The sequence below is a fragment of the Coregonus clupeaformis genome, chromosome 13 (genome assembly GCF_020615455.1).
Source record: "Coregonus clupeaformis isolate EN_2021a chromosome 13, ASM2061545v1, whole genome shotgun sequence".
In the NCBI taxonomy this organism is placed as follows: Eukaryota; Metazoa; Chordata; class Actinopteri; order Salmoniformes; family Salmonidae; genus Coregonus; species Coregonus clupeaformis.
The window spans coordinates 21,613,381-21,625,971 of NC_059204.1; the positions used below are offsets into that span (position 1 = coordinate 21,613,381).

At 45.3% G+C, this 12,591-nt stretch overlaps 1 protein-coding gene across 1 annotated transcript; it reads left to right on the forward strand.

Annotated features, from left to right (window-relative positions):
* Positions 1-8,069: 8,069 nt before the first annotated feature.
* Positions 8,070-10,022, forward strand: LOC121580209 (ester hydrolase C11orf54 homolog). The gene is made up of 4 exons (XM_041895267.1): positions 8,070-8,258; positions 8,749-8,898; positions 9,313-9,429; positions 9,517-10,022. The coding sequence occupies exons 1-4, from the start codon at positions 8,082-8,084 to the stop codon at positions 9,688-9,690; spliced, it is 618 nt and encodes a 205-aa protein (XP_041751201.1). The 5' UTR covers positions 8,070-8,081; the 3' UTR covers positions 9,691-10,022.
* Positions 10,023-12,591: the final 2,569 nt, after the last annotated feature.

The following is a 12,591-nucleotide window of genomic DNA, read 5'->3' on the forward strand; positions in this document are numbered from 1 at the left end:
GGACAATGGAGAAAAGGTCGCTAACGGTGGCTAATAGCAAGTAGCAAATATATTAGGCTTTAATTAAGGGATTTGTTATTCATACATTATAAGTAATGTATTACTGGCCAATCCTTAATTACCTAATTATTGGCTATAATAAAGGCATATTGATAGTTAATAAAGAGCAAGTTGCACAAGGAACAGACTCTTAGAAAGCTGTCTCAATGTGGGACTAATAAGGGCATAGTACCTCAATATGTGTTCCTTATTCTAAAGTGTGACCATATTTTTACTTGTTGTCCAGAAATGACCTCATTGGACAGAGACACAACTCCCCTCAAATATGCCATACAGCCAACATTCAAGTCAACATTTTATGTAAACATTTAGCATCTAAACTTCCATATATACTTCCATAAATGAATGCCGGCTGTATTGCATATAATGATATAAAGTGAATCGCAAAGGGGCACACCTCCCTACACCCATGAGCAAAACCATATAATGTTTGCCTGAAACTAATTGTTTACATCAATTGTTTACATCAGACTTGAATTTTGGCTATATAACATATTATTAATCAATTTATTATGTCATCAAACTACACAAATCCTCAGTTTCAGGTAAACATTATATGATTTTGCTCAAGGGTGTGTGAAGGTGTGCCCCTTTGCAATTCATAATGTAATCTTATACAGCCGACATTCATATATATATGGAAGTATAAATGGAAGTTTTGTTGTTTACATTTAACTTGAATGTTGCCTGAAGGCATATATGAGGGAGGTGTGCCCCTTTCTGTCCAATGATGTCATTTCTGGACAATTCTTCTGCAAGTAAAAATATAGTCAGACTTTAGAATAAGGAGCACATATTGAGGTACTATGCCCTTATTAGACCCACATTGAGACAGCTTTCTAAGAGTCTGTTTCTTGTGTAACTTGCTCTTTATGAACTATTAATATGCCTTTATTATAACTAACAATGATGTTATTAAGGATTGGCCAGTTATACATGACTTATAATGTTTTAATAAGAAAACACTTAATTAAGGCCTAATATTGTGATGAGTGTGATAGAAGGAGTCAGGCACAGGAGGGTATGTCACCGAATACAGAGTTTATTCCGCCGTACACAATTGCGCTGGATAGCGACAACAGAAAACAGGCACAGGGGAAACCATCTACCCTGGCAATACAAGGTACGGGTAGCTCCAACAATATACAGGCACAGGGGAAAAATCTACCCCGGCAATACAAGGTACGAGTAGCTCCACCGAGCTACACTACTCTCACAATAAACAATCACCCACAAGTACAAGGGGGCAGAGGGAACACTAACACACAGACTAATGAGGGGATAAGAACCAGGTGTGTGTAATTGACAAGACAAGACAAATGGAATGATGATATATGGAGCAGCAGTGGCTAGTAATCTGGTGACGACGAACGCCGAAGCCTGCCCGAAAAAGGAGGGGAGGCAGCCTCGGCGGAAGTCGTGACAAATATACAGTGAGGGAAAAAAGTATTTGATCCCCTGCTGATTTTGTACGTTTGCCCACTGACAAAGAAATGATCAGTCTATAATTTTAATGGTAGGTTTATTTGAACAGTGAGAGACAGAATAACAACAAAAATGCATGTCAAAAATGTTATAAATTTATTTGCATTTTAATGAGGGAAATAAGTATTTGACCCCTCTGCAAAATATGACTTAGTAGTTGGTGGCAAAACCCTTGTTGGCAATCACAGAGGTCAGACGTTTCTTGTAGTTGGCCACCAGGTTTGCACACATCTCAGGAGGGATTTTGTCCCACTCCTCTTTGCAGATCTTCTCCAAGTCATTAAGGTTTCGAGGCTGACGTTTGGCAACTCGAACCTTCAGCTCCCTCCACAGATTTTCTATGGGATTATGGTCTGGAGACTGGCTAGGCCACTCCAGGACCTTAATGTGCTTCTTCTTGAGCCACTCCTTTGTTGCCTTGGCCGTGTGTTTTGGGTCATTCTCATGCTGGAATACCCATCCACGACCCATTTTCAATGCCCTGGCTGAGGGAAGGAGGTTCTCACCCAAGATTTGACGGTACATGGCCCCGTCCATCGTCCCTTTGATGCGGTGAAGTTGTCCTGTCCCCTTAGCAGAAAACACCCCCAAAGCATAATGTTTCCACCTCCATGTTTGACAGTGGGGATGGTGTTCTTGGGGTCATAGGCAGCATTCCTCCTCCTCCAAACATGGCGAGTTGAGTTGATGCCAAAGAGCTCCATTTTGGTCTCATCTGACCACAACACTTTCACCCAGTTCTCCTCTGAATCATTCAGATGTTCATTGGCAAACTTCAGACGGGCCTGTATATGTGCTTTCTTGAGCAGGGGGACCTTACGGGCGCTGCAGGATTTCAGTCCTTCACGGCGTAGTGTGTTACCAATTGTTTTCTTGGTGACTATGGTCCCAGCTGCCTTGAGATCATTGACAAGATCCTCCCATGTAGTTCTGGGCTGATTCCTCACCGTTCTCATGATCATTGCAACTCCACGAAGTGAGATCTTGCATGGAGCCCCAGGCCGAGGGAGATTGACAGTTATTTTGTGTTTCTTCCATTTGCGAATAATCGCACCAACTGTTGTCACCTTCTCACCAAGCTGCTTGGCGATGGTCTTGTAGCCCATTCCAGCCCTGTGTAGGTCTACAATCTTGTTCCTGACATCCTTGGAGAGCTCTTTGGTCTTGGCCATGGTGGAGAGTTTGGAATCTGATTGATTGATTGCTTCTGTGGACAGGTGTCTTTTATACAGGTAACAAGCTTAGATTAGGAGCACTCCCTTTAAGAGTGTGCTCCTAATCTCAGCTTGTTACCTGTATAAAAGACACCTGGGAGCCAGAAATCTTTCTGATTGAGAGGGGGTCAAATACTTATTTCCCTAATTAAAATGCAAATCAATTTATAACATTCTTGACATGCGTTTTTCTGGATTTTTTTCTTGTTATTCTGTCTCTCACTGTTCAAATAAACCTACCATTAAAATTATAGACTGATCATTTCTTTGTCAGTGGGCAAACGTACAAAATCAGCAGGGGATCAAATACTTTTTTCCCTCACTGTATGGCTAATAAGACATAATAAAGGCCTTAGTAGCTAATATTATGCAGTGATACTTTGTTACCATCGCCACTGCTCTGCAGTATCTATTTTACCTATCGACAAGGTTGTGTGGGAGTGCCATATTTTGTCCCCCTGGTCAAAGTGGACAAGGTACAGTGAATGAAAGCCATAACGATAAACTGATATAAGATTAATGCTTTTACAATTGGTCCAATATAAATTCTTATTTCTCCCGCCAAGGAGTACAACATGAACACTGTATCAAAGTAATTGGAGCTACCTGGAGCATTCATTCTTGGTGCAGGAGCTGTATCTGTCACGACTTCCGCCGAGGCTGCCTCCCCTCCTTGTTCGGGCAGGTTTCGGCGTTCGTCGTCACCGGTTTACTAGCTACTGCCGATCCCATTCTCATCACTCCACTTGTCATGTCTTGTGTTGTCAATCACACACACCTGGTGCTCATTCCCCTAATTAGTATGTGTATAAGTGTTCCCTCTGTTCCCCTTGTCTTTGTGAGTGATTGTTTATCGTGAGAGCGAGTAGCTCGGTTGAGCTACTCTTCCATTTGTATTTGCCAAGGTGGAATATTTTCCCTTGTTAGTTTCGTTTTCACGCTGGGTGCGTTTTATATATGTAAAAGGAATAAACTCTGGACTTTGGTGTTTTACCTCCTGCGCCTGACTCCTTCATTCACACCTCGTCACAGAATCACTCACCCGCTGAATGGAGTCAGCAGGAGAAGACCGCATGCCTGGAGTTGTGGCAAGGGTCCAGGAGCATTCCTCGATGCTGGCCAGCTTGGGGGAAGCGATGGATCGGGTTCTTCAGGTAGTAGAATGCCTGGAGAGGAGAGGACCCGATCTATCGAGACCAGCTGGTCAACCGGATCCAGCCACCTACACCCCAGTCTCTGGAGGGATCCAGATATCCCGGCCACCGGCGTTTGATGGGACGGCAGCGCGATGTAAGGGATTCTGCTCCAACTCGAGCTGTATTTCTCCAGCATCAGGCCGGCGCCACTGGAGCGGGAGAAGGTATCCGTCCTCGTTTCCTGCCTTTGTAGGAGAGCCCTGGAGTGGGCCAACGCGGTGTGGAACGAGAGAGGTGCCGCGCTGGAGGACTACGGGGAGTTTGCTCGCCTCTTTCGGGCCGTTTTCGATCACCCGCCTGAGGGTTGAGAGGCGGACGAACGACTGGTCCATCTGAGGCAGGGGACGAGGACTGCACAGGACTACACATTGGAGTTCCGGACGCTGGCAGCGGGGTCCGGGTGGAACGAGCGGGCCCTGATCGACCATTTCCGGTTCCACCTAAGGGAGGACGTCCGACGGGAGCTAGCCTGCCGTGACACCATGCTATCGTTCTCCCAACTGGTGGACATGGCCATCCGGCTGGACAATCTGCTAGCAGCCAGAGGACGTCCTGGTAGGGGTCTGCCCATTCCCACTCCGGACGACTCTGACCCCGAGCAGATGGAGCTGGGGGGAGCCGCCGGTCGAAGGAGAGCGTAGGAGGACAGCGACAGTGCCACTGTGGTGGCACGAAGGGACAATCCACCTCACGTCGCAGTCAACGTTCTCTTGGGTCTGGAGGCGGTAGGCAGGGTACTCACGCCTCACCCCAGGTAACGAACACCCAAACTTGTTCAGAGCCCTTTGCGGCACACTGTACCCTATCTATCTCCTTTCCCGATCACCTGGTAGTTTCCCAGTGTAAGGCACTAGTCGATTCAGGCACAGCTGGGAACTTTATGGACAGGGCATTTGCACGCCGTCAAGGCATTTCATTGGTTCCCCTATCCATTCCACTCCCCATCAGAGCACTTGATAGTCGACCATTAGGGTCCGGGTTGGTTAAGGAGGTTACTGTACCAGTCACCATGATTACACAGGAGACGCATGTTGAGCAGATCACTTTTTTGATTATTGAGTCTCCTGCTTAGCCTTAGGTATTCCGTGGTTAGCCCTTCACAACCCCAATTTTTCATGACCGCAGAGATTTCTTACGGGGTGGTCGCGTGAGTGTCCGGGTAGGTGTCTAGGTGTTTCCGTTGGTGCGACCATGGTGGAAAGTCCAGACGGTAACCCCACCGTGCGCATTCCCCCCGAATACCATGATCTTGCGCTTGCGTTTTCCAAGACTAAATTACCACCTCATCGGGAGGGGGATTGCGCGATAAACCTTTGGGTAGACGCTGTACCTCCCAGGAGTCATGTGTATCCCCTGTCGCAGGCTGAAACGGAGGCTATGGAAACACACGTCACCGAGTCCCTGAAAGATGGCGGTTTACGCCCGTGCATTGATTATCGACCACTGAATAAGGTGACGATACGTTTTAGTTATCCTCTTCCCCTCATTCCTTCAGTGATTGAGTCAATGCATGGGGCCTGTTTTTTTTCCACCAAATTAGACCTCAGGAGTGCCTACAACCTGGTGCGTATTCGGGAAAGGGATGAGTGGAAAACAGCATTCAGCACAACCTCGGGGCATTATGAATGCCTGGTGATGCCCTACGGTTTGATGAATGCTCCATCTGTTTTCCAGTCCTTTGTGAACGAGGTGTTTCGACATGCTTGGTCGCGGTGTGGTAGTCTACATCGATGACATCCTGGTGTATTCCTCTACGCACGCCAAGCATGTGTCCCTGGTCCGACTGCTGGAAAATGATCTTTATGCCAAGGCAGAGAAGTGTGAGTTTTTCCAGCAGTCAATCTCCTTCCTCGGATACCTCATTACTACCACAGGTGTGGAGATGGAGGGAGATCGCATTTCAGCCGTGCGTAATTGGCCGACTCCAACCACGGTGAAGGAGGTGCAGCGCTTCCTTGGCTTTGCCAACTACTATCGGAGGTTTATTTGGGGCTTTGGCAAGATCGCAGCTCCCATTACCTCCTTGTTGAAGAGTGGGCCGTCCCGGCTCCGCTGGTCTGCTGAGGCTGATTTGGCCTTCAGTAGATTGCGGGGTCTGTTCACCTCCGCCCCGGTACTGGCTCACCCGATCCATCACTACCGTTCGTAGTGGAGGTGGATGCGTCTGAGGTAGGGATAGGCGCTGTCTTATCCCAACGCTCGGGCACGCCACCCAAGCTCCGCCCCTGTGCCTTCTTTTCGAAGAAGCTCAGCTCGGCGGAGCAGAACTACGGCGTTGGTGATCGGGAGCTGCTGGCTGTTGTCCAAGCTTTGACGGTGTGGAGGCATTGGCTTGAAGGGGCGAAACACCCTTTCCTCGTCTGGACAGACCACCGTAACCTGGAGTACATTTGGGCAGCGAGGAGGCTGAATCTTCGCCAGGCCAGGTGGGCCCTCTTCTTCACCCGGTTTGATTTCACACTCTCATACATTCCGGGTATGAAGAACGTGAAGGCAGACGCACTGTCTCGGCTGTATGACACAGAGGAGAGGCCCAGAGACTACACCCCCATACTCCCGGCCTCATGCATTGTGGCGCCGGTAGTATGGGCGATGGACGCGGATATAGCGCAGGCATTACGCACAGATCCATCTCCACCGCAGTGTCCAGCTGGGCTGCAGTACGTGCCTGCGCTTATCCGTGATCGTCTGATCTTCTGGGCACACACGTCACCCTCTTCTGGTCATCCAGGTATCGGTCGTACAATGCGCTGCCTGACCGAGAAGTACTGGTGGCCTACCTTGGCTAAGGACGTGAGGGTGTATGTTTCCTCCTGCTCAGTGTGCGCCCAGAGTAAGGCACCTAGGCACCTCCCAGCGGGTAAGCTACAACCTTTACCAGTTCCACAACGACCATGGTCTCACCTTAGTATTGATTTTCTTACTGATCTCCCTCTCTCCCAAGGTAACACCACTATCCTGGTTGTTATGGATCGCTTTTCGAAGTCCTACCGCCTCCTTCCTCTGCCTGGTCTCCCCACGGCCCTACAAACTGCGGAGGCTCTGTTTACTCACGTCTTCCGGCACTACGGGGTACCAGAGGATATAGTGTCCGACCGAGGTCCCCAGTTCACGTCTAGAGTCTGGAAGTTGTTCATGGAACGTCTGGGGGTCTCGGTCAGCCTGACCTCTGGATTTCACCCCGAGAGTAATGGGCAGGTGGAAAGGGTGAATCAAGATGTGGGTAGGGTCCTGCGGACCTACTGTCAGGACCGGCCGGGGGAGTGGTCAGTGTTTCTACCATGGGCAGAATACACTCAGAACGCTCTCCGCCACTCCTCCACTAACCTAACACCCTTCCAATGTGTTTTGGGTTACCAACCGGTCCTGGCACCGTGGCACCAGAGCCAGACTGAGGCTCCTGCGGTGGATGACTGGTTTTGGCGCGCGGAGGTGACTTGGGACGCACGCTGCCCACGTTCGCCTCCAGCGCACCGTGCGTCATCAGAAGGCGAACGCTGACCGCCACCGCAGGGAGGCCCCGGTTTGTCGTCACCGGCTTACTAGCTACTGCCGATCCCATTCTCATCACTGCACTTGTCATGTCTTGTCTTGTCAATCACACACACCTGGTGCTCATTCCCCTAATTAGTATGTGTATAAGTGTTCCCTCTGTTCCCCTTGTCTTTGTGAGTGATTGTTTATTGTGAGAGCGAGTAGCTCGGTTGAGCTACTCTTCTATTTTCCCTTGTTAGTTTAGTTTTCACGCTGGGTGCGTTTTATATATGTAAACGGAATAAACTCTGGACTTCGGTGTTTTACCTCCTGCGCCTGACTCCTTCATTCACACCTCGTCACAGTATCCTCCAAAAATGTTGGAATGAATGCAGAGGTTTGTTAGTTGTCAAAATTATCTTCCCATTGTCTTGATATTATTTATGTAGTATTTTGTTAGACTCATAATGATTACATGAATAGAAAGACTTCCTAATGTTGTCCATTTCAATTGCAAACTTTGGGAGGATAGGATACATTATGGTACCCATACATTGGACGCTTAAATTAGACACGACTTAGTTGAAGACAGTTTGTTTTATTATTAGTCAATAAGTTGAGTCTTATCTCATTTTAATTATCATCACCCCAGATGATGCCTCTGGTCCTCACTGAAGCTGAGGGAAGGCCTGCAGTGAATAGCAGCTTTTTTTCCTCCATAAATCCAGCTGATGGCCAGTGCCTACTGGAGAAATATAGTGATCAATTTTCAGACTGTGACTTTGGACTGCTGGCCAACCTATATGCATGTGAGGGAAAGCCTGGAAAGGTAAGAGATGGATGATGTGGATGGTAAGAGAATGGTGCATGTGATGAATACAGTGTAGATGATTTTGATATTTGGAATTATAACTATTATAATTATGATGTTCATATCAAGTTAAAAACCAAGTGAGATTTTAGGGCTCACTATTTTACATTTACATTTTAGTCATTTAGAAGACGCTCTTATCCAGAGCAACTTACAGTTAGTGAGTGCATAATTTTTTTTTTTTCATACTATCATTTAAATTGTGCTTAATCATTGTGTATTAATCATTATTTGTGTTCCTGGTGAATTAAACCCGCCTCTGGTTATGCATTGACATAAACAAAGTGCCCTTTAGGTTCATCATTGAAATCATGTTTACATGAACTAAGACCTCCCTGTCTGTGTTTGCTCCAAATGATTACTTTAGGTCAACAAATATTTAACAGGAGACTAAACTGGTTGCGTAATCAGTGCTGAAAATGTTATTTTTATTTTCTGTCACGGTCAGGTCATAGAGGTGAGTGCCAAAAGGAGAACAGGTGAGGAGAGCCTTGTGGGTGCTCTTAGGAAGTCCATGGAGGAGCACTATCCTGATAAAAGTCTGGCTCTGGAGGGCACCTTCATCATCCAGAAAGGGAAGGCCAAGATCCACATCATGGTAAAAACACAAAACTTGCAGATATTTGTGTTGACAGGATTCTGTGACATGGTGTTGTGGTTTCAAGGCTCAATGCATGCTTATTGCTTTCTCTATTTCATTGCCATGACTTAAAATGTTTGTTGCCAACCACAACAATGGACACCAACAGTCAGAACGTATGTAGCCCTTATTACTGAGGCCTCAAAGGCTGCTTAGACAGGCAACCCAATTCTGATATTTTTTTCCACTAATTGGTCTTTTGACCTATCACATCAGATCTTTTTACATCAGCTCTTTTTTAGAGCTGATCTGATTGGTCAAAACACCTATTAGTGGAAAAAAAGACCAGAATTGGGCTGCCTGTTTAAATGCAGCCAAAGAGAGCGTTACCAAATCCCATTTATTGTCTTTCTGGTGCCTCCCTGTGCATAGCCAAAGGAGTTCTCAGCCTGCCCACTCAACTCCAACGACAATGTGAATAAGTGGCTGAAACACTTTGAGGTCAGCGCACCTCTCATCTGCCAAACCGTGATGGTCTCCAGAGACCCTGTGAGTATAGACTTAATCTATTGTCCCTAACTAGACTTTTCTTTGCTATCTGCACTTTTTCCAACTTGCTTTTTTTTGTCTATTCAGGGTTTGGACCTACGTGTGGAGCACACTCACTGCTTCAGCCACCATGGAGAGAGTGGCCACTACTACATAGACACCACTCCTGACACCGTGGAATACCTGGGATACTTCATGCCTGCCGAGTTCGTCTACCGCATCGACCGCCCCAAGGACACCCACGATGTTGGGCGAGACTGAAACATATGACACTTGACAGTCAAATCAATGTTAGAAAGTCTTACCTTTTGATCTTGATTATCTTACTGAATCAATGGTTGATGATCATCTACAAAATATCTTATATTATGCATGATCAAAAGGCATTAGCTTTGATGGTTTTACAACAAAGACCAAATTGTTTTAGTAAAGACAATACTGTGGACCTAAAACTAAAAGTTTTGAACAATAACTCAGAAACATTTCAAGAATCGTTTGATAAAAATGCTTTTGATTCAAATAATTCTAACATTTCATTATGTTGTACTTTAGGGAATTAACTACCTGTCCATAATTTCTACGATAAAACAGCATCCTTGCTTTTCCTGTATTATTTTCCAATTTTTGCAAATCAAATCAGTTTATTGGACACGTACACAATTTAGCAGATGTTATAGCGGGTGCAGCGAAATGCTTGTGTTACTCCTAACAGTGCAGTAAAATGCCAAACAAGTACACAAATAATCAGAAACAAGATATCAAAAATGTCAGAACGAATCCAATTAACAACCAAATAACACTGCATCCCACACTCCATATCCCACAGAAGTTCCCAATCACTGGTAGGAGATAAATGGTCTCAACAAGGGTCATTTTATTCTCTAGTTTATCAACACTTATACATCAAAAATAAGGTGAGCAAACATCAACTGAGGGGACATGACCGTGAGAAGTGACAGCTGCATGTAGTGCTGATGGGAGCAAAATCCAAGTATATACTATACAGGATGACAATGCAACATTTATTATGTCAGCAATTGAATGATAAGACATTGAGTGGTGGATTTTCTATGTCTAATGTAAGATATTTTCTATTGACAAGAATGTTGGACGAATGTGTTTGTATTTGTATTTATGGATCCCCATTAGCTGCTGCTACTCTTCCTGGGGTTCAAAAACATAAGACAGCTACATACAGTTTAAAATACTACATGACATTACATTTCATAACACCTTCCCCAACACATTCAGTGTGTTCCCTCAGGCCACCATTCCACCACCACATATTTACAATACAACATCCATGTGCACGTGTGTGTAGATTGTCTTATCATGTGTATGCGTATCTGTGCCTCTGTGTCCACATCACTGAGGAATTATCATGGTCCACATACACCAACACAGTCGCGAAGAAGGCACGACAATACCTCTTCCCCCTTAGGAGGCTGAAAAGATTTGGCATGGGCCCTCAGATCCTTAAAATGTTCTACAGCTGCACCATTGAGAGCATATTGACCGGCTGCATCACCGCTTGGTATGGCAACTGCTTGGCATCCGACCGCAAAGCGCTACAGAGGGTAGTGCTTACAGCCCAGTACATCACTGGGGCCGAGCTCCCTGCCATCCAGGACCTCTATACCAGGCTGTGTCAGAGGAAGGCCCTAAAAAGACTGTTCTCTCTGCTACCGCACGGCAAGCGGTACCGATGCAGCAAGTCTGGAACCAACAGGACCCTGAAAGACTTCTACCACCAAGTCATAAGACTGCTAAATAGTTAGTTAAATAGTTAACCAATAGCTACCCGGACTATCTGAATTGACCCTTTTTGCACTAACTCTTTTGACTAATCACATACGCTGCTGCTACTGTTTATTTTCTATACTGTTGCCTAGTCACTTTACCCCTACATATATGTACATATCTACCTCAATTACCTCGTACCCCTGCACATTGACTCAGTACTGGTACCCCGTGTATATAGCCAAGTTATTGTCACTCATTGTGTATTTATTCCTCGTGTTATTATGTTTCTATTATTATCCACCATTTAGCCTTGTTGGGAAGGGCCCGTAAGTAATCATTTCACTGTTAGTCTACACCTGTTGTTTACAAAGCATGTGACAAATAAAATGTGATTTGATTGATTTGAGTTTATTGTTTTGGTTCTGATGGGGTACTACAGTTGAACTAAGCTCATGAGGCATTTATAGGTTATATTCTTCAAGAATCAATGGGTAGCCTACATATTATAATTCCAAAAATGTATGTAGCAACTGCTGATTGCCCCTTTAACCAAGCACAATGTTTTGTATTCCAATTGTGATTGGTCCCTGAACCCATGAGGCCATTTTCAAATGTTTAAAAGTCTCATTCTTTTTTTATTTCTGTAAAACCCTGATGAAGGGCTGAATTGCGTCGGTTTTACTATTATTATCAACATCCACTGTTATCCAAGAGTTGCTGAATATCCTCTTCACTTCAGTTCGCTCCTCGTGCACGTTGGAGAGCTAGGTAGTGCAGTGGTCCCTTCTATTCAGTGTTGCCAACTCCTCAGTAAGGAAAGTAGCTATTGGCTGTCCTAAGTCGCTACATGACGTCATCACCTAATTTGCATAATTGGCCATGTGCATGTAATTGTGATGGACACTGTAGGAGAGAGGAATAACGTCAAGGGAGAGACAAAAAGTGAGTAAAAAAAAAACTAAATATGTTTAGAACTACAAATGAACTTTCTTCTGTCGATTCTTGTTTGTTTTCTTATGTCACAATTCCAACCCTCCTCCTTTATCCGGGCTTGGGACTGGCAAAAGTGACCCAAAAGAGACACTGGCGGAGTTACTTATTTTTTTTTATTTTTTTTATTTTTAAGTTTGGTTTGGTTTTTAGCCTTATGGTCCACTTAGGAGCCTACAACAAGTCACAGTAACACATTAACATTTTTAATCATAACATTTTAAACCTTTTTTTGTATACAATCTACATTAACAATCTAAATGGACCAAAAAGAGACAATAGAAAAAACTGTCAATGGCAATGTGAGAAAATGATGGTAACTAGTCTGGCCCTAATTCAGGTTCATTGTTGGGTTTTTTCAGACCCCCCTCCACACACACACAGGCTGTGCTGGCTCACAGAAAGAGTGGGTCATCGTCATTTTGGTCA

Coding starts and splice junctions, on each gene's coding strand:
- LOC121580209 (XM_041895267.1), top strand. CDS start 8,082: ATGATGCCTCTGGTCCTCACTGAAGCTGAGGGAAGGCCTGCAGTGAAT. Junction 8,259..8,748: donor GTGAGGGAAAGCCTGGAAAG/GTAAGAGATGGA, acceptor TGTCACGGTCAG/GTCATAGAGGTGAGTGCCAA. Junction 9,430..9,516: donor TGATGGTCTCCAGAGACCCT/GTGAGTATAGAC, acceptor TTGTCTATTCAG/GGTTTGGACCTACGTGTGGA.